The 25,957-nt window shown below is 39.0% G+C and overlaps 2 protein-coding genes and 1 long non-coding RNA gene across 6 annotated transcripts in view; 2 read left to right on the forward strand and 1 right to left on the reverse strand.

The window, feature by feature from the left end:
• The window catches only part of LOC148054237 (uncharacterized), a 170,353-nt gene that overhangs the window by 132,611 nt on the left and 11,785 nt on the right, over positions 1-25,957 (reverse strand). Inside the window, exon 2 of the long non-coding RNA XR_015707421.1 lies at positions 24,122-24,164. This is a non-coding gene — a long non-coding RNA (uncharacterized LOC148054237). The remainder of the gene's footprint in view (positions 1-24,121; positions 24,165-25,957) is intronic.
• Positions 10,425-15,776, forward strand: LOC104009855 (keratin, type I cytoskeletal 20). Of its 2 annotated transcripts, XM_087769900.1 has the most exons (9): positions 10,425-10,847; positions 11,619-11,701; positions 11,917-12,073; positions 13,272-13,433; positions 13,516-13,641; positions 13,798-14,018; positions 14,325-14,362; positions 14,434-14,450; positions 15,696-15,776. In XM_087769900.1, the coding sequence occupies exons 1-9, from the start codon at positions 10,425-10,427 to the stop codon at positions 15,774-15,776; spliced, it is 1,308 nt and encodes a 435-aa protein (XP_087626026.1). The 2 variants fall into 2 exon arrangements, with proteins under 2 accessions (XP_087626026.1, XP_009460163.1); XM_009461888.1 differs by lacking the exons at positions 14,325-14,362; positions 14,434-14,450 and adding an exon at positions 14,969-15,009 and having other exon boundaries at positions 15,679-15,776.
• LOC104009854 (keratin, type I cytoskeletal 12) lies at positions 18,194-21,977 on the forward strand. Of its 3 annotated transcripts, none has more exons than XM_087769889.1 (9): positions 18,194-18,404; positions 18,465-18,853; positions 19,459-19,541; positions 19,772-19,928; positions 20,231-20,392; positions 20,491-20,616; positions 20,985-21,202; positions 21,476-21,558; positions 21,775-21,977. In XM_087769889.1, exons 1-9 carry the CDS (start codon positions 18,209-18,211, stop codon positions 21,870-21,872), a joined length of 1,512 nt encoding a protein of 503 aa, XP_087626015.1. In that variant the 5' UTR covers positions 18,194-18,208; the 3' UTR covers positions 21,873-21,977. The 3 variants fall into 3 exon arrangements, with proteins under 3 accessions (XP_087626015.1, XP_009460162.2, XP_087626016.1); XM_009461887.2 differs by having other exon boundaries at positions 18,209-18,416; positions 20,985-21,196; XM_087769890.1 differs by having other exon boundaries at positions 18,209-18,853.

Below are 25,957 nucleotides of genomic sequence, written 5' to 3' on the forward strand. Positions count from 1 at the left end.
CAGGTCAGGACTGCAAAAGCCTCATTGTTTCAGGAGGTATAAAACTGAAAGGACACAAAAAAAAGAAGAAAAGAGGTGACACAAGTTACAGGTGACATTTACATAAGCAAAACTATTAAGACTTCCCTATATACAACTTTTCAATGTCACCGTTTAAAACAGGATTATTAGCAGGACTGTTGTAAAGTACACTTTACTAAAACAGTCACCCTAGAAACATTTCTTTATTCTTCAGCTTTAGAGAAATATTCTTTAACTGCCTCTACACACTTTCCTTCAAAGAGTATAAGTACTTTTCCAGATACTCTCATTCTTTCTCAGTGACCCATGTAATTCAAAAAAACATTTCAGTTATTTGATTTCATATTCATGTTCATTGTTTTTGTTGATGGGTTCTGTAGTCAGGATAGACTGGTATATGCAGCGCATACTAACGTAAGGGGAGAGGCCCCAGTTCTTCAGCCAAATCCAAGCTTCTTCCCTTTCTCACATCAGCCCAAGCACCCACTCCGCAGGAGACCCTAACAGCAACAGGAAAATTTCCAGTGGTACGCAAAGCTAAAAACTGAGCAAGAAAAAGAGAAATATTATTAGGACTGTTTAGACGAGGAAGATTGTAAAGCAGAACGAAGAGAGACAAAATGGAGCATAATGAGTGTCTGTACGGATTTGCATTCCAAAGTCAATGTCTGCATATAAAACAGAGTGTTCAGGGCAGTCTCATATGCATGAGCAAAATTGTCATTGTACGCTTTCATGCCTACTCGTAAGGGACTTTCATAAAGGATTCCTGTTACCTGCTTTGCTTTGAAACAAGGCTCACAAAAGAAAGGGAAAATTTCAAAGAAAATGCAGATTTAGAATAAACAAAGTCCATCTCCATGATACAATGTTTTCTTACTGGCATGTTAGGACCAGTCCACGATTCCCCTTCACCACCCCCCCCCCAACTCTCCACCCTTGTTGCACAAAGAGATCCCAAAAGCATTGAATGGATTACCTAATGGTTTCCTTAAATTGGGTAAAACTTGTAATACAGGATTAGTAACTCTTGGATAATTAACAATGTCCTTCCTTATGGCTTACCAGATCCAACAAGCCAGACCTGGTTTTTGTAGCATCTGGACAAAATGTGCCTAGGTCGTCTTGAACAATTTTCTGTGTTACTTAAAGCTATATCCATTTATCAAATTTACAGAGCATAACCACATTGCTGTGATACAAATAATTATAAAAACTTCTAAGTAGCCCCTTTTTTCTAAATCAAAGGGAAGTATCTATGCTTTGCGCTAGGTTTTGATTGTGCTGAACTACAAGGAAAGAAGAAGGAAAAACAAATAATTGAAGTGCTTTATAGAACACGCCTGTCCTTATTTCACATTCTTGAGCAATGCATTGGCTTCACTCGTGTCCTAGTGTCTTCTCACGCAGAGATGAGAGATGCCCTCCCTGCCTTCCTGCGTTACGCTCAGCTATGGTCCAAATGGTACCGGCCACGATGCAGCAGAACTCCCACTCCGCTCCCCTGCCCTGATGATTTTAACCTGCTCTTACGGCTGTGTCATTGCATTCTGTAATGGTCAGACCAGTACAGCTCACAACACTGGTCGCTCCGTTCACTAACATCATCGCACATCCACGGCTCTAACACATCCATTCAGGTTGCTGGTTTTTAATAAGTGAAGTAAACCAATTAGTCCGTAAACATATCAATATTAGTTACACTACATTCTGTTTTCTAAATGAAAGCAAGTATTCTATGGCAAAAATGGCTTATTGCTGGAGAATTTTTCATGGCTTTAGAACACTATGTATAATTGCAGATTTCTTTGTTGAACAGCTTATGATGCTGTGTCACCGGCCATATGTTGCCCTACATCTCGTGGTTATTCATTATTTCTGAATTTGTGTTCTGGTAGATAAGCTATGCATTTCTAAATGTATTTAGGGTAGGTCTGCACCCTAAATAATAAATAATTATACTAATATTTACCACTTACATGCACTGTTAACATTATATTCTCACAACATGCTGAGAGATGAAGTCAGGGAGATAATTAATGGGGGTAGTATTATCATTCCCATTTTATTGCTTGAGAAATTGGAAAAAGAGATGACACAACTTGCTCAAGGCTGCAAAGAAAGTCACTGATAGCGACTAAATTAAAGTTCATCACTTCACAGCTTCTACTTACCCCAGCTATTAGATAATACCGTTCTCTAGTTACAGCAATCCTTTCTGTATCTGATCGCACTGAAGAGATAATTGGATTGATTCATTTCAAGTGTGTACTGCCGGTCAAGACCCTGCACATACTCTGATGATGCTCTTCGGTTTACACGTGCCAATAGCCCTGCTAAAATTAGCCCTGCACAGAACACTAGGCCTGGGTGTCTTTGGTGATTTCGTAGTATTTGGGAAACTTTAAAAAAGAGATGGCATACGTGCTTCTTCCTCTCTCTCAATCTCAGATCAGCGTCCTGAAGGGAAAGAAATCTTCAGGACTGTGATACTGTATTGCTTGAAAAATTATTTTATTAATTCATTGTATTAAAACTGATTGAACTCTGCTAGCTGGTATTTATTCTACTGCAGTATTAAATACACACAGAAGTGTTGTTTCAACATCAAGGAAGTGACTGACCCAGGCCCAAAGAATTTTAAAAACTTGAAGCGTCACAAAAAATAACACACTCAAAGTGAATAGATTCTATTTCCATAAATGGAATAGGATAGCAAAAAAATATCAGTAGGAGATAATGTCATTTCTAAGGCTAAGTGAATGATGTAACAATACTTTTGCAAACTAACAAGACACAGGAACTCACAGTCTATAAAAGGCGGCTGAAACCATCTGCATTCACAAATCGCTCCTTGTAGTTTCACCTGCCATTTAAGGAAGTCCTGCACTAAATAATCCTCCAACGTGATTTCTGACAGACTTGAACGCTCTCCAGAATGTGTATGAGTCATAGCTCATTTCACTTGTAGAAATGTTAAAACTTATTAAGGTATATTACAATACGCAGCTTTGGTAGGTGAATTGTTGATCCTCTGGAAGAAGTCTGCAATGAGGTAATGCAGTAATGGTTTGCACTATTAATCACACATTCCTTCTGGTGATGTGGCCACACGTTGGCAGGTTTCTTTCTTATTTATGAACAAGACATTTCTGTAGAATGCAAGATTTTTGCTTTCTGCCTGCCTTGTTAATACAGATGCAAAATTAATGAAGTCATTTCAGAAAGAGAAGACAAGAAAACCTAGCAGTTATAGCACTGCTAAAAAACATTGTTTGCATGCTATTATTGAAGCAGAGAGAACAGGTAGAAGAGCCGGTAAAACATTTCACAATGTCCACACCCTGACCTATAAAGGTTTCTAAAGTTTTGCTGGGAGATGCCTGGTCCTGTGTGTGAATCATTTAGAAAAAGGAAGGATCTATAAAGAGGGAAGCAAGGAAAGAATAATGCCTGAGAGGCCGGCACCCCCCGTCCTCCCCACTTCCTGAACTACGCAGCAAAAGCATCTCAAGCACTGACTCTGCTTGCACATTTGGCATTGTGAAATCACAAGTATTTTTTTACTATGCATTGCTTCCTCATAATTCCTTCCTCAGTAAAATTTTTTGTTTCTTTTCAAGTTGTATCTTTATGATATTTTTAACTGTATGACTACACTGAAATGACCTACTTGAGCCACACATCTAGAGGTTGGCATAAAAGAATGGTTTGAAAAAAATACCACATTAAACATAAGCATCAACGTATTACAGTTTGGACTGCCCTTATGCTAGAGGCTCATAGTACTAGGCATGACCTAATGGTGAAGCAGGTGCATGGCTGCTTCTTCTGGACGTATTCATTTGCCTTTTGAAAGTCTGAATATGCATCAGATGCTTAAAGGCACAAAATCATAACATCAGCTGTGGTAAAGACACTTTCAATAAATATCTAGACTTCAGGGGTCAATTTTTTTGCTTTCCAACGTCCTACGGACAAGTCCAAAGGAGTTAATTGGATAGGCTGTTATAAGGCTCTATAGAAAGCAACAAAAATGAGGAATATAATTTGAGAAAAATGTATTTCAGTTTAGAGGAACAACGGAGCAGGCAGGGAAAAGAAGGAGAAACAAACAAGCTGAAGTAGCTGACAAACTATACGGTACTTCTTTAGAACAGAAGTTAATGGTCTGCTACTTTCAGAGAAAAAGTGCCGGCTTTGGCTCAGATCTACACCCCTGAATCACGCATACAAGAAATTAAAGCACAAGATGCATCAAACAAATACACTGGAAGCAACTCTTGCCAGAGCAATTTCAGAGAAGGAAACATGTAAAGTTGCTGCAAGTGGACAGAAATTGTGATTTTAAAGTTGCCAGTGAAGGGAAAAAACCACTTTTTCATTCCTTATCAGTAAGACAAATTATCAATTTTTGGAAGCCATTTCAGTGCCCAGGCTCTGTTTCTTAGTTAATCTCACCACACAACAGTCTCAAGCCAGTTCGCAAGACATTTTGTGAATGGACGTGTTCCACTGGAAATAACATTGCTACTATGCAGGAAAAAAAACATAAAAACAAAACCAAAGAAACCTTTTATTAATGTCTAGAGTTTATAGCTGTCTAAAAATTAAGATACTCAAGCATCGGTCATAAAGAAAGGGGCATAATTTGAAGAGATTCATCAACATTCCCGTCCTCAAAAATTCAGCTTTCAAGATTTTGAAAGATAGATAATGCTTGTTGCCATTGCTGACAAACTCCCTGCCATACACAACGCTAAACTCTTGTAATTACAGCTTGTGGCTGTGAAGATAAATATTACCGTAAACAGTTGGCCACAAGAGTTATGCAAAAATTTTTTCATCTGGATATAGGACCAGAAAAGTGGGCAATACGTGCAATTTTGTTATGTAATCTGTGAATTTCAGGTTCCAGCATGGATTCTCCCGTTGTAGCGAACAATCCGGAGATCCGCCCGGGTGGCTCGTTCAGCGGGCATGTGGTGGCCTCTAGCGACGAAGAGGCACCCGCGCCCGCCGCAGCGCTGGGACGCGGCGTTACCGCGGAGCCGCCGCTGCTGCCGCGGCCTCCGGAGACTCCAGGCGAGGGAACGATCTTTAACTGGAAATTTCTCTCATAGTGTTTGTGCAATGGACGCTCCTAGAAGTGCACAACTTTCTCAAGGGGAGTACCGAGATGTATTTTCGGCCTGTTTTCTTTTTTTTTTTTTTTTTCGGATCCCGGATTGCCTGACACAGATCCTGAAGCTGGGATAGTATTTCAGGTTCCTTCTCTTCACAAAGCAAGCAACCCACCCTTTGCTTTTGGTTATACAAGCCCTGGGAGAGGGGGTGCCGTGGGGCCACCCGAGTGTACTGAAAGGATGATTCACCAGAGCGCTCCCCGAACAAAAAGCTGCAGTCGTGCAACTGCCCAGGCAACTCTTGCCAGTTATGAGTGCAATTATACCCTTGGAAAAAAATTGAGGTTTTCTCCTGGTTTGGGGGTTCCAAGCGTAAGACAAGTCAGGTCCCTGAAACCCCAAGGATTGTTATTTTTAAAAGCTAGTGAAAAAAATCTACACAAATGTGAATACCTTCAATAGAGTGTGTTTGCGCAGGTCTTTTATGGCGTACTAGCAGTGTGCGCATATATTTGCACAGGGCCATGAAAATTGCATTTGCTTACTGAATCATATAACTATGCAATATTTTCTCATGGATGCTGAACTACTCCAGCATTATGGAACTGAGAAAATCAGTAAGCTGAAATATTCTCCAGCTTAATGGTTTTCTCATTCCACTGACCCCTCAGTTGCACATAATTTTTACAAGGGAAAAACATCTGCCTGGTGGTCTTTTAGATTATATTAGAGCTGATATTAATGATACTTTTAGGGGAGAAAAAAGCGAAGGTTCATTTGTATGGCCTGGAGCTGTTATTGTTGGCACCGAAATCTGATTCTATTCGAGGAGAGCAGCTAAGACAGGAAAGGCAGCTCCTGACTTTCATTTTCAACCTGTGGTTGGGGAAGGATGTCACCAACACATTGCCTTCTGCGCCACTCCAAGACCTGGGACGCTTCTTTAAGTGTCGTGCTATTTAAAGTAATGTTTTAAATTTACCTCTCCGGTCAAAAGCTCAAAGCAGAAAGAAATAAGGTGTAGCAATTTGATGATTAAGATATTTTCATGGGACAAAAGATAAAAAGGAGACGGAAATGAGGAAGAATATGTATGTGAGGAAGACAGCGTAAGATCTTGTGCTGCAAACATTCAGGGCCTCCGTGAATCCAGCTGAGTTAGTGACATCACCTGGACCTTTCCTTCGGCTTACCACATTCAGCGAAACACAAAACATCTTTCCTGGCTCTTTGGAGAGAGCAGTCTTCAAGGGTGCAGCGTTCACATGAACAAGTGGTGCAAAGATAGTTTGTTTTCAGGGTGGAGAATTGCCCTAAGTACTTTTTTTCACTCATTCAGAAAAATCTTAATTTAAAATCTGCTACTGGCTCACATCTACATTAAAAGTTGACTCTGATTTTCTCCTGAAAGTTCATCTTACAACTGTTCCTTTGGTCGTAAGCCAGTTGTATGGCATAAATCAGGAAGTAACTTAGAACCATAGAATCATAGAGGTTAAGAAGAGAAGGAAGGGAATTTCTCAGACACAGAAATACTGAATACTGGAATATGGCTGGAATATTGAACAGGGAATTCTTCTTCCTCGAAAGCACTTTGTACGGCAGAAGTCCTTTCAGGACTGTATTGTAAGAGATCTTTCACATTCAAATTCTTATGACACAAAATCCAAACTGAGATCAGCAACATAGTTACAGGGACTAATAAAGGGGCATTGCGTTTCTCTTCTAGAACAGATCATCACTAAAGACTGAACTAAAAGACTTTTCTTTGTTTAAATCTTTACGTCAGCCAAAATAAAAGCATATGTTCCACCTAAAGGCAGCATAAATGCAGAACCAAAGCTGGGTGTGTCTTTTTTCCTTGAACTCTCAAGACTGGTTACCCATGACTGGTTAGTAAAGGTGAGTCATACTAAATGGCACGCCCGTGTTATCATAACCCTGCATAACTTATCTTCATTGCTCTATAATATACATTAAACTTCTGTCACACAGGTAAGGTTCCTTCATGAAATCAAACAATTGATGAGTGTTTTATTATGACTATACACAGACCATTCCGACCGAGCACGTCACGGAAAGGAAGTGTTACACAGGAATCCACAGGCTGTCCTCTACAGAGCCTTCACAGCCGAGTCGAGCTGGAAACTGCACTGCTAAACTAAAACATCAGCAAAGCGCCAACAGCACTTCTTTAACATTGATCAAAACTGCAGATATCAGATAATATACTTTTAGGTTGCTCAACATCTATTTCGATAACTTACTGTTACAATCAATAAAATAAAAAAAAAAATAAAAAGAAGGCAGCCCATATTCTTCCAGATAATACCTGGGCATAGTTCAAGGGGTAGTGGAGGCTGATGACTGCTCCCAGCTGGCGGCTGTACAGCTTTGGAGAGGTGAGTCATGACGAGCCACCTGCCCTTCAGCCAGTCTGCGGGCCCTGCCTTTGCTTCATTTACTGGTATAGATACAGTCTGTGGTGATCACTCTCGCAGTTTCCGGTGATTTATACAACCACGCAAGACAGATTCCCTGAAAAAACCTGTATTGCACCAAAAAGTCGGAGCAAAACCCACCTCTGGTATGAACAATGCCTATCCTGATCTTAGTAAATACTCTTGCAAATATTCCAGCTTATTTTTTGGAATAGAAGCACATATAAAATGATAAGACCAGAGAAATTGTCAGGAAACAATTTGGAGAAGAAAAGAAAAAGAATGCTAAGAAAATTCAGCCCAGCATCTTTTCAGACTAGGTCTGCCCGATGCTATTGCTCTGTGCTCCCGATTGCATACGCCTCGCACACTTATGCTTAATAGTCAAGAGGATTCTGGAAGAAAAATCATTGTTGAAGGTTCAGCTTGACCTACAGCAGCAGAGCCAGAGCACAAGGCAAATGTCTGACCTAATCCTGACGCCCACTCTAATTCAGATCACTGTATAAGGTGAAGTTAGGGAAAAGTTTAGAAATTTTTATGTATCTGTGACTTTTATTTCTCTATCAATTATAAATATATTTTTATGTTATTCTTACATTTCTAAATAGTGTCCAGCTTCTGTAAATTTCAAACACCTGACATTAACAACACATGCAATTAGCTTTTCATATTTAAACTATGTAGCTGCTTCTCCATACGGAGGTGGGACAGTTGTGAATACAAAGATTAGGAATTTGACCCACAAAAGCCAATCTAGACCTTCCATGACATCTTGTTGCATTTACGGGCAAACATGAAAGCTAACAAATAACCTTTGTCATTTGCTTAATAAAAGAAAAAAATGGAATCTTCAAGAGATGTTCAGAAAAAATACCATCAAGGTGACATGGAAACTAATTTTAATAAATACTAAGAAGACAAAGCAGAATGTTTACTCTTAAATAGACTATCATAAAACACTGCCAGAGATCTAGGCAGTGAAATATATAGCCAAGAGATGTAACTGTAGTGGGATCTCTTGCTGTATTCCTCTTGCAGCTTTAAAGGCGTAAGCTCTGCCCTACTACCACGACCAATTCCTACTCAGTCTGAATATTTTTAATGAACAAAAGATGACCCACCTTGGGTTTCTATAGTGACAGTCCAAATGATATGGCTAGTGTACTTTGGTTTCAACTGTCATAAATGTTTTTCATTATCAGTTACACCCAAAAAAGTTCAAGGTCCAAAGACAATTTACAGCATCCTCCTGCAAAAAAAGTTCTGCCCTGAACGCTGATCACTTTGGTTTGGAAGATGCGTATTTTCAGAATAGCCAAGTATGACAGCTTAACTCTATGCCTCGATCCAATACGATTTAGACTAATCTGTAGCACAGTAACTTAAAAAACTTGGCAGTACTGATTCCCTAATATCCCAGCTTGGGTGTTCTCAGGAACCTGAAGATGCTTCCAATGTACAGTTTGACGCCTCCAAAGCTTAGTGTCTCACCAATTTCCTTGCCCGAAGGTTGAAGATCAGTACGTACAGCAGCTGGTTTCACTAATACAAGCAATATGTGTTAATTGTTCTACCTGACTAGCTGTACATTAATAATACACTGAAGTACTGTCAGTGCAATGCCCCAAGGAACTACACCTCCGTACTGGCCCAATGCACACCTGCTGCCTGCTTTCCTGCAGCACTAATAACCCCCTCAGCAGTCAGCTTCTTCCCTCGCTTTCCATTTTACCTCTGCATTTTCTGTATCAAAAGCATACACCAGTCAGTTTAGGAACCTCAGTACGATTAGAAGTAGGATTGTTGGGTTTCTTCTGGCCAAAGGCAGCTGATTTCCTGTAAATGAACGTAACACCGGGCTTTGCGACAGAGCGCCCAGCAGTGGAACTCGTTAGCTGGTAGTCTCTCTGTCTGGAACACCGACGAGGCAGGAGGGATACTTGTTCTGCTTTAACTTCAGCCACACAGGAGGGCTGGGAGCTAGTTGTGCTGGGAGCTTAATCTCAACGCCTCCTGTCACTCTATGGACCTTGGCATCTCATACGTGAAATAAAGTGGGCAATGAAGATTTCCAATATTCTTGTTCCTGTTACTTTATTTATGGACAAAGCCATACTCTTTCTGCTTAATTTCAACTGTATTGAAAGCTAGAGTTCAATTTGTAACAGTTTGCTAATACTAAATGAATGCATATTCAATGCAAGCTAACTACAACAACATTCACTTTCCAATTACAGTGTGAATATTGTTTTGTGCTTACTATAAAATGAATTAACGTGGTAGTTACAGACGCCTCCTTTCTAATGATTTCTACGCTGTTCTAGACTGTCCTGAGGCCCAAACTATGGCTTACTCAACAAAAATATATACTTGATTGCAAATATAAATATTTTAAGTCTCTTGTCACATATAGTCAACTCCCATTTTAATTTCATACACTGCACATGGGGGTAAGAATCTACTTGTTTGTTCAAAAGGACTACAGAGAGTATGGCTGCAGGTATACTGTTATAAATGATTAAACAGTTTATTTGTGTTTTATCTTTTATTCAAAATAATAACAAAGCAAGCCAAACTACCTGGGGAGTTTTTCTCAAACACAGACGAACAGACAAAAACCCCTTTACGTTATATGTGGCGAGGGGGCAACATGCTGTATGCTGTTTGTGCTGACACCAATTACATGATGTGTCAACAGAGGTGGGGTTTATCACTACGTGCTTCCTCCTTGAAAGCCGGTATAAAGGTTTACAGAGCGCGCACCGCTCGGTCCTTCAGCTGCTCTCTATCTGTGGAGACTTAGCTGGTTCACTTTAGGAGACAAAGAACACAAATGGCGTTCTCTAGCCAAAGCTTTCAGTGGGGTACGAGCACGCGCTCCCCACGTACTGCACCCAGTGTCAGTGGTTTAACCTTCAGGAAAACATCCATCCAAAATATTCAGGCACCCAGCGTCTATGGGGGAGCTGGGGGCTATGGCACCCGCATATCTAGCAGAACCAACTACGGACAAGGCTTCGGTGGGAACTTCCAGCTTAATGTTACTGGTAATGATGTGGTGCTCGCTGGCAATGAAAAATCAACTATGCAAAATCTAAATGACCGTTTGGCTTCGTATCTGGAGAAGGTGCGTTCTCTAGAAAAGGCAAACTCCCTGATTGAAAAGCAGATCAAGGAGTGGTATGAGAAGAACACCACAGATATAAGGCATGACTATAGCTCATACTTTAAAACAATTGAAGATCTCCAAAATAAGGTAAGATATCATATAGCCATCTATAAATATATGAATTGCAATTATTGGGGAGATAGATAATAATCTATTGTAGAAAATGTAGTTTTCCAAATTGCAATTGTCTCAGCTAAGAAAAATAAATGCTTTATTTTGATCAAATACAAATTAGTGACAGATTTTACATAATTTGTAATACTAGATATATGTCTGCAGATGTGAGTAATCTCATACATGAAAAATCTTTGAATCAAAATTAATGAATTCTGTTTGCCTTAGGTAGTTTTAATTAGTGAAAATACTGTTGTTAATTTACATATTTAAATATAGTTTAGCATCTGTGGATTTCAAAGTGGTTTTTTAGAAAGGACTGCCAAATGCTCAGAAAAAATAATAGATCGCTACTTGAAATAGTAAATTACCACTATAAACAATAAAATATTCCCACAGCAATCAGCTGACAGATGTGTCAAATTATGTTTCCAGTGAACTTCCTTCAATCTTTCCCCTCTTCCTTTTCACCAGTTCTACTTCCCATCCTTTGAAAGCAGACCCCTTCCAGAGAGCAGTTCATCCCAACTATTTCATATACCTATTTTATGACAGAATATTTTGTCTTTGGGAAAACCCTAATCCCTTCTATGCACTTCAAAGGGAATTTAGCTTAAACCTAGATGACTGCTAGACAGCTAAAGTTAAGCAAGATGAAGCCAACATGCAGTGTTAATTTCCAGAAATGGATCAAGTGTGCATTTATGTGCAAAGGTTCATACCTTTTCAACCATTCCTTTTCAGATTGCTGCTGCACAGCTGGAAAATTCACAGCTTGTCCTGCAGATTGACAATGCCAAACTGGCTGCTGATGATTTTAGACTGAAGTAAGTTCCATGATCATTTCAGAAATTCTCTTTCATGCTCCTCTTATTCATGAAAGCTTCTAGTTATTAGCATCAAAGCTGAGAACTAAACATTTTCTAATGTAAAGTTTAATAAACAGAAAAATTTTACAACTAAGGCTGTAGTAGTTACTGATTCTACCATCTACATCAAACAGTTGCATTTTCATCGTGACAAAACAAGCCTTATTTTACAGGTATGAGAATGAGCACCTACTCAGGCAAAGTGTCGAGAACGACATTAACGGACTGCTCCAAGTTCATGATGACTTGACTATGACGAAAACCGATTTGGAGTCACAGATTGAAAGCATGAATGAAGAACTAGCTTTTCTTAAGAAGAACCACGAGGAGGTGAGAGCAGCTGAACACTGATTTTTGTTAAGTGGCATATGTAAACTCAGCCTCACTAGGAATAATGAAACCTTCATGGTTAATCTGAAAGAATATTACACTTACGGAGGGATTCAGCTCCAGATTAGCACATCAAAATTTAGGTACCTATTCATTTATTATCTATGTGAATGCGCCTACGGTTCTGTTATGATCAACTGAGAGAGTCAATCAAACAGACAGAGCCTAGAGAGTGATTCAGCTCAGCGTGGAACAAACCCCTATTGGCTGGTCAGCTGGGACACTCTCTGGTCTCTACTGGTTGAAACAGGAGCTCTGGCTCATGCAGAGAGACCCACAAGGCAGATATGTGTACCGAGTGTCTCCTAGGTGTCTAAGCTCAAACTAAACCTCACCTTTAGCGTGACATTTATAGTTTCAAAGACCTACAAGGGTAACAATTTTAGACAACCATTGTTTATTTCCCCATTTCAAGTAAAGACACAAACTGAAATCCCAAAGTCAAAATGACTGTTAAATGCTAACAAAATCTCAATGATGGCATATGCCCAAGCTTTCTCTTAGTGTCATACTATCAACTTCAAAAGTGTAAATTCCTTTTCACATTGCAGAAAATATCTTCTTTAAGCACTGTATTAGAAAGATCCAACCTAAAAAAACAGCCAGCCTCGCCACCCACTTGAAACTGTGCTGTGCAGGACTGAAGCATTTGTATTGTTTCTGGAAGCAGCGTAACTGTGTGTGGCACTAACTGACATCCAAGTTATAAGGCATCAAAGGCTGAACAGCTCCAGAAACTAAGGAGTGAAGGTTTTCTTTAAGAATAATTTGTGGTTTAGGAGTTGCTACGCCACAAAAGTACACAAATGGGAACCATGACTTCTACACTCATCCCATAGATCTGGTCCTGAGGAAACCATCTTTTTACAATATGTTCATCCATGATATAGCATTTATTGCTACAAAATAATCAAATATTTTAAGATGGAATCATAGAATCGTTTAGCTTGGACAAGACCTTTAAGATCAAGTCCAACACAAGGTGCACTAAACAGTATTTACACAAGGTGATTAAGTTATCTTGCCCCGAGGTGCTAGTTAAGAATTACTTCTGTGTCTGTAGATTTTGAATTTGCTTCCAATATTGAGGATTGAAGGTTCCCTGTAGCTGGTGCTAATGCAATCCTCATTGCTGTAGGACATGGACAGACTGCGCAAACAGGTGGGCGGCTCAGTTACTGTAGAGGTGGATGCTGCTCCAAGTATTGATCTTGCAACTATTATGGAAAACATGAGACGGCAATATGAAGAAATGGCAGAAAAGAACCGTCAAGAAGCCAAAGAACAATTTGAAAAGCAGGTAAGGTCAATTACTTAAACGTCAGCAAGAACCTCAGTCATGTCTAGCTGCAGTTCACAGTCCCTCCATTTCTGCGTTTCAGACAGCAGAACTGAACCAGGAAGTGGCAATCAACGTTGAACAGCTGCAAGCCCAAAGGAGAGAGATCACCAGCCAGAGACAGATCTTCCAGGGGCTGGAGCTAGAACTACAGTCCCAGCTTAACATGGTAAACAACACAGAGTACTCGAAATAAGGACTGTGTTTAGTAGACAGTTACACAGATAAATCTAGAAACTGAGAGGCTTTTTAATCAAAATGTCATTTTAACACAAAATTGTATCCTCTTGAATAACATAGCTCTTGTTCTTTTCATCGGCTGCAGAAAAAGTCTTTAGAAGATGCTCTGGCTGAAACGGAAGCACGTTATAGTTATCAGCTAAGCCAAATCCAGGAAGCAGTTGCCAATTTAGAGCTTCAACTGAGGCAACTCCGAGCTGACACTGAGGGTCAGAATAACGAGTACAGTATATTGCTGGATATCAAGACTCGCTTGGAAATGGAGATCGCCACGTACCGCCGTCTGCTGGAAGGAGAGGACAGCGGGTGAGGAAATACACGCACTTTGCTTGTTGGTTTACTTTCGTATGACAGCGAACAACACTGCAAATACTGTCTATGTTCACGGAAGGTGAAAGTGTAAAATCTGCCACTTTCCAACTGGCTTGGGGCGGGGGGGAAGTCTGTTGCCCAGTAGATCTCAACTGTAGATTCGGAGCAGGCTGCAGTTCGTGCTCAGTTTCCGAAGCGGCTGTGGAAGTCAGCTGAGTTTGTCTCTCTCAGCCGATGTATAGGTATATACCATTATTCCCTGTGAGCTGAGTAGCTGGATAGATGTTCACACGCCATAAGCATCAGTAATTCAACTTTGCATCAACCTGTCCATGACTGTAATGACTGTAGTTTCTGCAGGCCCGGGCTAACCTCAGCCAGATTTTTTAACCTGGTTTGGACACCGCAGCACCTAGTCACACTAGAGCAGGCGCTCAGCAAGAGCATATTGACCTTTTCTTGCAGTCCATGGCAAGTTTTGCAGCCTGCGCTGGATTATGCTCTGCTCTACCTGTGTCACTTGTAGCCAACCTACTTCAAAATTTGAAGAGGTGCAAGTGAGCTGACACTAAATGTTCAGGTAGTCCGGTATCCCATATCCTGTAGTGAAAAGAGCAGACATCTATGAAAGCGGGGCAAGCGGAGAGTGGTATTTCCCCCCAAGATTCTGCCTGTTCAGCTCTTCTGGCTCGGGAACTAGATTGGGCATATCTGCATGAGCTGAAGTCATAGCATTGCAGAAATGAGTCTGCAGAATAATTTCACCTATAGCTTATGCTTAGCAAGTTTTACTTTAACAGAGAAAACTCATTTAAACACCTGGTTAAATGTCTCGATGAAAGGGCATTACCGGTCTTGATTAAACGTACAGGAAACGTACAAGGATGTTTTTTCAATATGTTAGGTGCCACATATTTATATTTTTTAATTTGTAATTTGAACAGACATTTCCAAGCGGATGTATCCACAGCAGAGCTTGAAAAAGGTATGTCACACCAACTCCCTTATTTTTTGATGGCTGCCTGTTGAAACGTTACAGAACGAAGTAGCCCTGATATAAAACAACACAGTTTCAGAGCAAATAATTAAATGGAATCTTACATCAAGAAAGCAATCAACTGTACGAATAAATAACCTATAGGGATTATACGAAGCCTGTTTTCAGGTATATAATTCAGGTGCCCAAAGTAAAACCCCAGACTCCCCAAAGAGCCGAGAGAATGACAGAGAATTATTGAATTACCCTCTGGAGGACTTCAGAAGCATCTGCTGCTCTCCGATGACTACACAGGGAGACTAGGCTCCTAAATAAAGTATGTAGTTTAATAGCAAAAATATCCATTTCAGTGTAAGACAGACTATTCCCAGGTTTTAGATCTACAAGCTTGTGCTAAACTGAGGCAAAACTATCAGGAGGGATAGAGAGTTATTCGACACAATGTCCGCTATAGTAGTATTGGTAACATATACAGGACGTTCAGAGGAAGAGAAACCGTATCCTGTATACCCCAGAAGTTTACTTTACAGTAACTGTGCATTGAAAAGATGCCTTTATCTATTTTCTCATTGGTGGAGTTGCTGCTAGTACTACAGCAATATTATTCTGTCAATGTACATTGCATTTAATTAATTCTCCGTTCCATTTCATTACCAGAATCAAGTAAAATTAAGAAGATCAAGACAATTGTTGAAGAGGTGGTTGATGGTCAGGTTGTCTCCTCTCAGGTCAAAGAGATTGAAGAGAAGCTGTAAATGGCACCAGCAGAGAGGAGACGGCCTCTGAGCTTCTTGGAGATGATGCCAAAGCTAAAAGATTAAACTGCATAAAGAATCCAATCTTAATTCTCCCTGAAACCCAGAAGGGTTGAAAAATGACAAACTATCAAATGCGTGTGTGTCTGTGTGTGTTAATAAAAATCAGTAAGTTACAAAGTACAGGATTTTGGGTTTACTTACATAGTGACTAAATACCTTGATGGAAAAAAACCAAATCAGCCTGTTATAAATGTATAGTTGTTTCCAAGACAGATAAAAACTGAAGTATTAGTTTTTACTATCATCAGAGTCTTAAAATTACATTAAAAAACTTGCTCAGTAAAAATTAGAAACTCAAATGACTCATAGCATGAGTTTACTATAGCTGTTAAAAGAATTAAATTTAGAAAAATACTGAAGCAATGTTTACTGTTGAAGTTTCAAAGCACTAAGCTGGTGAAGTCATTAGATGAAGACATGGGACAAAATCTGCTCATGTGCTTAACGAGCTCTGCATAGGAACGGACTTTCCTGAAAGCACTATGAGAATTTTTTCTTCATTTTTTCAGATAGTTCACATCAACATCTGATGCCTTAAGTTTTCTCACGCTTTCAACATATTAATAAATGAAAAGTTTTTAGAAGAGAGCTGCTATTTCTGAAACCTTGATGGACACCTCATCAAAACTTTACAAAAAAGAATTTACCAGATACAGATGATACACTCTATCAAATATGTTAGTTTAATTGCAACCCAAAGTTTAGCAATCTATTTTTTCTCTTATGTACTAGCACAGAGTAATTTGTTTTTAAAAATGCTTTAGTATGTTGATTCAGTGCACCTTTTCTGAACTTGAACTACCATTCAAATCTAATGCAGCTTCAATTCAGTGAAAACTGATTTTCAAATAAATGTCAATTTGCATTTCATAGTAAATTAAAACGAATAAATAAATTGAAGACGTGTATTTATTATTTTTCACTCTCTGTGAATTTTTATATCACCAGGGACTACAGCAAGCAAAGATATTTTATCAATAATGTATTTTGCCTTTCAGTTCAGAAATAAAAAGACCACCATCTCTATTAAACCTTTCTCCAGCAATTACTGCACGTACCCTTTCCCACACAGCGTAAGTCTCCTATGCCACACCCAGATCTTCAGTCCAGAAAGTCTACGTTTTCCTCTTGGCAACATAAACACAAAAAACTCTTCCTTTTGAAATCTCACCTGTCCGGTGTGTTATTTACTGTACATAAACAGCTGCCAAAGAAAATAATCCTCTGCTTTCACTATCATGAGTCACTGATACCAGGCTACCATTTCACTTGTACATAAATGAAATGCTTTGCTTCAGCCTTTGATCTACTGCCCATAATACATTTCTGCCCAAAAAAGCACCCGTGCTCCTGGATGCGGACAAATTAAAAATGAATACACTTCAGTTGACAAATCCAATCATATAATTAAGCCAGGACAAAGAAAAAACAATTTTCTGTTCACCAGAATAACTTCAAAAGAAAAGTATATTGGTTTTGAAGGGTTTCCATGCCTAAACCTGCAACCAGAAGAGCTATATTTGATCTTCAGATTTATATTATAAAAAGCACAAAATACAGAAACCATTATCCTTATTCAGAGATAACAGCAAACTATTTAGAAGAAACTGGTCAGTTTTCAGCTCGAAAGTGTAAACTGTTGGTATAGGCTATGTATATTACACAGAGATATTTCAATGATGAAAGGTTTAGGGCAGAAAACATAATTACAAATTGTATTGAGTATAATCAAGTATATTTATGTTTTCATATTAACGATCAACCTGCAGATCACTCAATGTCCATATGCCTCTTCATGCACTTCTGTTGATCACTTTTCTTTCTTCTTATTAAATGTACAGGGAGCGCTAATCTGGCAGAGGTTCCTGCCGGGAAGGTATTATGAAAAGAAACACATTTTTGACACACACACTGGGAGTATGATATGAAAGCGATCACTCCACTGACTTCAGCATACTTCTATAATAATAGCCCCGAACCAAGAAAGCAATCTAATGACAAAAAAATTATTTAGGAAGGACTTAAATGTGAAAAGAAATTTTTGTGCTCCATTGCACATGGCAAAACATCATCGTGATGTCTTAGCTCTACTCCACCCATTTCCCCTCATACAGCAAACACCTGGAGGGCACCAGATTTCCACTCCCATTGGCAATTTAGATTGGCACATATCATTTAGTTTGCTTCGGACAAACTAAGCGGACTTCCCCCCAACCGAGAGAGAGAGCAAGAATTAAAGATCTTCCTAGGAGGTGGGGACTACTACTGAAACACCCACTGCCTTCCCTATATAAAGGTTAAACCGTTCCCTGATCTGCCTTGCTCTCTGGTGCGTGCTTCGCGTAATAGATCCGGGCACCTTGAGCACCATGGCCCTCTCTGTGCGCACAAGTGGTGGATCCCGGCAGTTCTCTTCTCGGAGTGGACTTGGCGGGGGATCTCTGAGAATGTCTGCTTCTGGCGGTGGAGGAGGCTTTGGTGGCAGTGGATTTGGGTTTGGTGGTGGATCTGGCGGAGGTTTTGGTGCTGCTTCTATGCTTGGTTCAGGCTCTGGCTTTGGCGGGGGTTTTGGGAGTAGCTCAGGTGGAGGCTTTGGGAGCAGCGTCAGTAGCGGCTTTGGTGGAGGCTTTGGCAGTGGTTTAGGTGGCAGCTATGGAAGTGGCTTAGGCAGTGCTTATGGCGGAGGTTTAGGAAGTGGTTTTGGCAGCAGCTCAGGCACTGGTTTTGGAGGTGGCTTTGGTAGTGGCTCAGGATCTGGTTTTGGAGGTGGGTTTGGCACTCCTGGTGTTGGCGATGGTGGCCTTCTTTCTGGCTCAAAAAAAGAAACTATGCAGAACCTCAATGACCGTCTGGCTGCTTATCTGGACAAAGTACGATCTCTGGAGGATGCCAATACTGAGTTGGAGGGCAAGATCCGCGAGTGGTATGAGAAAAACGGCCCTGGCACTGGTATCCCTGGATGTGGGAATGACTACAGTAAATATTATCCTATAATTGAAGATCTTCGAAACAAGGTACCAAAGCATGTACTTAGCATACCTTTACATTTGTAATTCACCTAATAATATTTTGGATAAAAATAACAAATTCCTTTCAGAAACCAAGAGCAAATCTATTCTAGAGTACCGACGCTTGTAATAACCTCTATCACGTTGCACCTGCATCATGTGTTAAATTCTTCTTGTAGATTAACGGCAGTTCTGTAACTATATCGCACAATGCTGCGTGACTCGGGCTAATCTGAACAAAGGAGAAGGCAGTGATGGAATCCAGTTCTACAAACTCTTGTAAATTACAAAGTTTAAATTTTAATAGGTTTCATATTTCTTACATCCCCAATTCAGTTCCTGAAATAGACAGACTACCTGGCAAGGTCTTCAGAGATGATAAACTATCTAGTCGTAGAACGTGAACCGGTATTTTACCATTAAGTGAAGCATGCTGATTTGCAGAAGCTGAAAATATGTCCTATCTATTTTCATGGTAAATTATACAAGAGTCTAACAAATTATATTTAATATTATAATCGTATTTAGGATTACAGTTATGTAAATAGCTATATTGAGCTGCAAAACCACTGAGCTATAAAATCATTCTCTGAACATTGTTTGTATTCCAGATCATTAATGCAACTATCGACAACGCAAGAATCATTTTGCAGGTTGATAATGCCAGACTGGCTGCTGATGATTTCAGACTGAAGTAAGTATATCTTAATATTCAAAAAATTCTTACTAATATTTTAAGGAAAAAAATATTTTGTACTTAAAAATCTCTTTCCTTGTAGAATTCTTTAACGTAATTATTAAACAATATTATAATAATTATGTGTATTAAGATTTCATATTGAAAGCTATATAAGTACATAGTATTAGTTTGCATTTGACCTCATTAACCATGTAAAAAATCATATTTAATTACTTTATTTACAGATATGAGAATGAAGTGGCTCTTCACCAGAGCGTGGAAGCTGACATCAATGGTCTGCGCAGAGTTCTTGATGAGCTGACCTTGACAAGAGCTGATTTGGAGATGCAGATTGAAAGCCTGAATGAAGAACTGGCTTATCTCAAGAAGAATCATGAGGAGGTACTTTTTTGTGATTTGTGAATTCATAACAAGATAGATGGAATTGTGAAATATCAAATTATTCCCTTATCTGTTCCTATCCTATCCCTATTATTCCCTGGGAGTTCCTTGGTTTCATGATTTGTTTTGTTTGCTGTTCTTTTTTGAGTTTACTAAGTGAAAGAGTGAAAGAAACACACACACAAGCTATGGATTCTTGTTGAAACAGAATTTATATCACATATATTTCTTTACGGATATTTTTGGTAGAACTATTTTGCCTTTTATTAACAGAAACTTTTCTTTATTTTAAATCTCTCCAGGAGCTTCAGGGCATCCAAAGCAGTGCATTTGGCCAAGTCAGTGTTGAAATGGATGCTGCTCCAGGAACTGACCTGACCAAGCTTTTGAATGACATGAGGGGACAGTATGAAGTCATTGCTGACCAAAATCGTAAAGAGGCTGAAGCATGGTTCAATGAAAAAGTAACAACCAGCGATGGCAAATTCCGCGAAATGCATGTAAAAATGAGTTAAATATTTGGAACAGTAAAATTACGCTCTATTCTTCCTTGTCATTTCAGAGTGGGGAGCTGAAAAGGGAAATCTCCACCAATACTGAGCAGCTTCAGTCAGGAAAGAGTGAGATCACAGATTTAAAACGGACTCTTCAGAGCCTGGAAATTGAACTACAATCTCAGCTTGCCATGGTACGTTCTAAGGAAGCTGCTAACTAGTCAGAGTAAATTCGCCAACTTCAAAAGTGTTGTTAGATCTTATACTATTCTATAGGTTTAAGATTTGCATTTATTTCCTATTAAATCCTGCATTCTTTTAGTTCCTAAATAGCAGCAATATATATAATTGGATTGCAAATAGCATGTTATAAAGCGGATAAACTTTTATGTTCACATTCAGTGAAGCAGCAAAGGCCAGTTTTCAAACTGGTATTTCAAGAAAAAAATGAAAATCTTTAAGTAATGAGGCTATACTTCCATTAAACTATTCCAGTTGGGTTTGGCTTTGTAAAGAATTTTTTCCCCTCAATCAGAGATTGTTCAATATCCTTCTTACACAGAAAAAATCCCTTGAAGACACTTTAGCAGAAACGGAAGGAGGTTACTGTGCTCAGCTTTCACAAATGCAACTTCAGATTGGGAATCTGGAGTCTCAGCTGTTTCAGGTCAGGGCGGATATGGAGCGCCAGAATGCAGAGTATCAACAACTTCTAGACATCAAGACTCGCCTGGAAATGGAGATTGAAACCTATCGTCGCTTGCTGGATGGGGAGTTTGTGTGAGTAACTAATTTACATAAAATATCTCCGTTGTTTTATTTTCTGTAGCAATATCCTTTCCAGGAAAAAAGAGGCAAAAACAGGCGGTACATTCACCAGAAGACAGTAAGGCACATACAATGATTCTGAAATACTACAGATACACACTAACGAGAAGAATGAACCATTCTGCTCGGTATTTAAAATAATCTGTCAATGCCAACATGAAAAGGGAATTTCTCCTGATCCTGACAAACATTCTGCAATATTGCGTGTCTCTGATTCACTTTTAGGAGCGCAGGACAGGGAGTTACATTTGAAAGCTCATCCTTGACAGGGTCCAAATCACAAACACAATCACTGGATTCTTCTCAGGGTAGGTAGAACTTGATTGAATAAAATTTTGTTTCTAAAGTCATTCTTATAAACAAAATAATACATGCTATTCTGTTTAACTACATCATAGAGTTCATTATAACAAGAAGCCAGTTTGAAAGGAAAAGGATGTAACTGTTCATGTACTCGTGCTGCTCTGTTTTATAATTTTTAACACTTTGATAAACGTTTTTTTTATTTTGTTTATGATGCTTAGATCCTACCAAAACTAGAAAGATCAAGACAATTGTTGAAGAAGTGGTAGATGGAAAAGTTGTTGCATCCCATGTTAAGGAAGTTGAAGAGAAGATATAAGGCACAATCTGATATTGCAAAGGATGCGTTCACTCCATGTTTTTTCAAAGCCAAAATGGATAAATAATTTGGTTCTTTCGTATGAAGTGATAAAAATAGATTGGCTTTTTACTAAGGTTTTTTTACATAAGCCAAAGCCTTCATTTTCATTCTTAGCAGTCATGCAATATATTTTCTGCTTCAGTCTATTGGTATTACCGGTATTATTTTTACGGTGTTCTTTAAATTTATCATCAATTCTTTGTTTAATAGCTAGAAATATGGTGCACACAGTAGGCATTTAATTAGATATGCTTTTTTGTAATTTTTAGTAATTAATAGATAAAATAATTTTGCTATTCTAACTTCATTTTCCAGTTTTCTTGACTAATAAAAAGGACTCGACAAGCTTTAAGATATTAGTCTCCCTTTATTCTTCATTTAGGACTGCTGCTCCTGATCCATATTTGCCATTTTGTCGGTTATCTTGCTTTACCACATACTATGCGTGTGGTACAGTACTCCCCATTAATTTAAAGAAATTAATCCATGCTAGAACACGTACACATTTACACATTAAAAAAAACTGTTTCAATGTGGGATTAAAGGAATACTTGCTAACTTATAATTTAAAGTTACCAATTCAAGAGAGAAGTTTTTGCAAACAGAACAACATACTGTAGATACGCAACTATAGTGGAAAAGAAGGGATCCCCTGGTTTCCAAGCAGGCAGCAACCCCAGCCATGACGCGCGGTTCCACGTCCCGGAGTGCCATCTGGTGGGAGCACAATATGATCTTTCGGCTCCTGAACGGGGCTTCAGGATGTCCAGCTCAAACCAACTATTTGAAGGAATCTCATCCAAAACAAAATTATGAACCAAAATACGATCCCCTTACAATTGACACCTAAGCCTTTGTTCCTGAGCCAAAACGCTGACGATTTTTCTGTGATTCCTAGCTAAGACAAGGAAGTTACCGTGACCTCTTACATGCATATTACTGTGTCTCTAGAATACAAACGTTCTGCACATTCTACCACATCCCTTAAACATTTGACCCCATCCAAGATTTCAATGGGAGCACAGATTTCATACTGTGCTTCCATTCTGCCTTTTGTAAAACCCACTAGTAGCATTTTTTCTGCTTCCTGCTTGGAACTCATAAAAGCCAGGGTAATTAAAACAACAATCAAAGAACTAAATCAGCATGGTAGAATCACAACATCTAAAATCCAGTCAGTTAAAGAAAAGGCACTGTGATAAATAACCCAAAGGAATGAAATAGAAGAATCTTCTATATATGCCAGTACAAAGAGGGAAGAACTTGAAAACCTCTTGAGTAAATGCACCATCTTCAACAGTTTAAGGAAGTAATTTCTTTTCTAAAAGCATGGAACACAACTGTACCTCTTTTTGTTCCCCTTTAAGAACAGTGCTGATAAATAAATGAAAAGAATCTTACTACATGCAACATATTTCAGTAAGATTTTTACTGTTGCAGACTACATTTTTTAAATTAAAATAACTACAATAAAAATTAAAATAATGATATCAGAAATGGCAAATTGAGGTTGTTTATGTAGCTGGGTATGATTACCAAGAGTACCGTTACAGAGAAATTTTAGGAATATAGATTGAAGGAACTTTTTTCTCTTCCTAAGACAGGACAGCATTCATCAGCTTTCTTTCCTATCCATAATGTTTTTTCTCATATGTGGAAAACCTGAAACCATAACATCCTCCTCATTATTAACATCGTCTCCATTTTGAAGAGAAAAAATGAGTCTCTTTTGTCTTCTTCTTCCAAAGACACATATGCTTTCAGTATAAATGTATACCAAGAAATAGGAAATACCATACATACCTCAAGGACTGCAACTGTGATTGCTACGACATCATTATTCCCTACATCGTTCAATGTAGATTGCCACTGAATGCAGTTTACCCACATACACAGTAACCCTGAATCGAACATTATGATCTAAAAGACAACTGAGAATTGCCTAGGGTGCAGTTTTGAAGTATGTAAGATTTAGAAAGCACTCTAGCTATTGTCTTGTGAGAAAGCAACAATGGTAAACCAAAGCAGTCTGCAATCACTATAGCATTATTACACGGTATCACAGAATCCAAATAATTGACGCACAGTATCTGAACTATTAAGTTAACTAAAGTCCAACATCTGTAATAAAATATGAACATTGAAAGCAGCTAGAATTCAGAATTATGTAAATCCTAGTAAAGATACAATTGCTTACATCTACCTACCTTTAGCCTTCAGGGATCTCATAGCCAGATGTACCCTTTACACCTGAAAAGAAGAAGGAAAAAGAAAGCATTAGGGCTAATTTATTTTTCAAAAGCTTTAAAAAATTTTATCAACTCGCAAACATTTAGCTCCTGGTAATATGAAGATTCATCCATAGATGCTTGTTGATGCGTAAAGTTTGGTCTGTGGGACCAAATCCAATATCCCTGCAGACCTCTATATTGTATTTCAAACATCCATTCCTGGATTCATTTCTGGACGCTAGACAGCCTTGACTTTGCCTGATGTAAACAGAAGACGTTCTGAGTCCCAGGGAACTGAAAGCAAACTGTAAACAATCAGTATTGCAATGCAAAGAAAAAGGAAGGCTTTAAATTACATTTCAAGTTCTTATTTGGTTAAATGCATAGGCTCTTCCTATTAATACTTATACTGTCCTAAGGTATAACATCTCATGTTTGTCTGATGGATTCCTAATGTTTTTATTATGTGACTGTTCTCATACCATCAATGAAAAACACTGTCAATATTTTGGATTTAGAACTACATAAAACTAGAATAATTAAAACACTTGTCGAAAAGATAGTGGACAACAAAACATTCTCATCTCGGTCCAGGTCAGCTGAAAAACAGCCAGCTAAGAAAAATAAAATCAGAACACAGGATCCTTTTACATGTGCCAGCAGACAGAGCCAAGAACAAGGAAGCCTTATGCACACAAGGAGACTTTTAAGTGGTACAATATTTTGACTTCTAAAGAGACAAGTGTCTTGTAGAAGTTGACTGCCTTTTTTTCTCATTTTACTGATGTATATTCTTATTTGGAGCCTAAAAATGCATTCTATTTAGTGAACTTTTATTAATTTTACTGAAATCTGAATTTTTTTACTAAATATCTGGTATTGCACGTTACTGAAAAAACTTCAAAAAATAGGTAAACACCGTTCTTAGCAGACAAGATCATTTGGATCATATGGTAGATACAGTGAGCCAGGAAATTATTTGCAGAAAATACAGCACAGCAGACAACCTATACTTTCTACCTCCCTGGTACCTGTCAGGAAAGGTGTAAGGATCTTACATAATCTGCATATTCTGTGACCTGAACACACTGACCCACGCAGAGGTACCGGGAGCACCTTCAGAGACAAACCAGACACTTTTTCTGACGGCAGTTACCTATGTTTGAAGTGTTAATTCACCAGAGCTTTGCACTCTACAGAAGAGGAGCAAAGCCCTTGGCACAAGGTGCACAAGCACTCTCTACCACGAGTAGTGCTGGTTCCTCTTCCTCTTTTTGTGTTCCTGCCCATAAAAACACCGAAATGTTGGGTGAGAGGATGTCCAGGAGCCCAGCTCTTTTTCAAAACGGGACAGTCCTCAACACTAGATCAGGTCAGCCACCTGAGGCTTCGCCTCGCTGAGTCTTAAAAACCTTCAAGGATGGAAATTTGGTACCATCCCTAGATAACCTGCTCCAGTGCTGCACAAGTGCCTGGGGAAGGCACATTCCAGCAGCAGCACTGACACCAATCCAGGTGTACTGCTGGGAAGCTGTTCTTCCCTGCCCCGCTGCGAGTGCACTCTCGTGCTGTGCAGCTGTAATTTTGTCCTTTGCTCACATTTTTGAGCTTATAAAACCCCACAGTTATAGTGTAACAAAAACATACGGACATTGTATGTATTCATTTCAGCACAGAATTTAGGAATCATTTTAATCGCTGCAAAAGCGACAGATCTTTGCTTTTAGAAACGATTGGAAGCCTCTGACCTTCCAGCGCTTCCGCAAAAATAAAGCTCTGCAGCTTTAAAATCTGCCTGTACTTTCTGCCTCT

The sequence above is a fragment of the Nipponia nippon genome, unplaced genomic scaffold (genome assembly GCF_047370975.1).
Source record: "Nipponia nippon isolate SJK-2023a ecotype South Korea unplaced genomic scaffold, ASM4737097v1 scaffold_32, whole genome shotgun sequence".
Lineage (NCBI taxonomy): Eukaryota > Metazoa > Chordata > Aves > Pelecaniformes > Threskiornithidae > Nipponia > Nipponia nippon.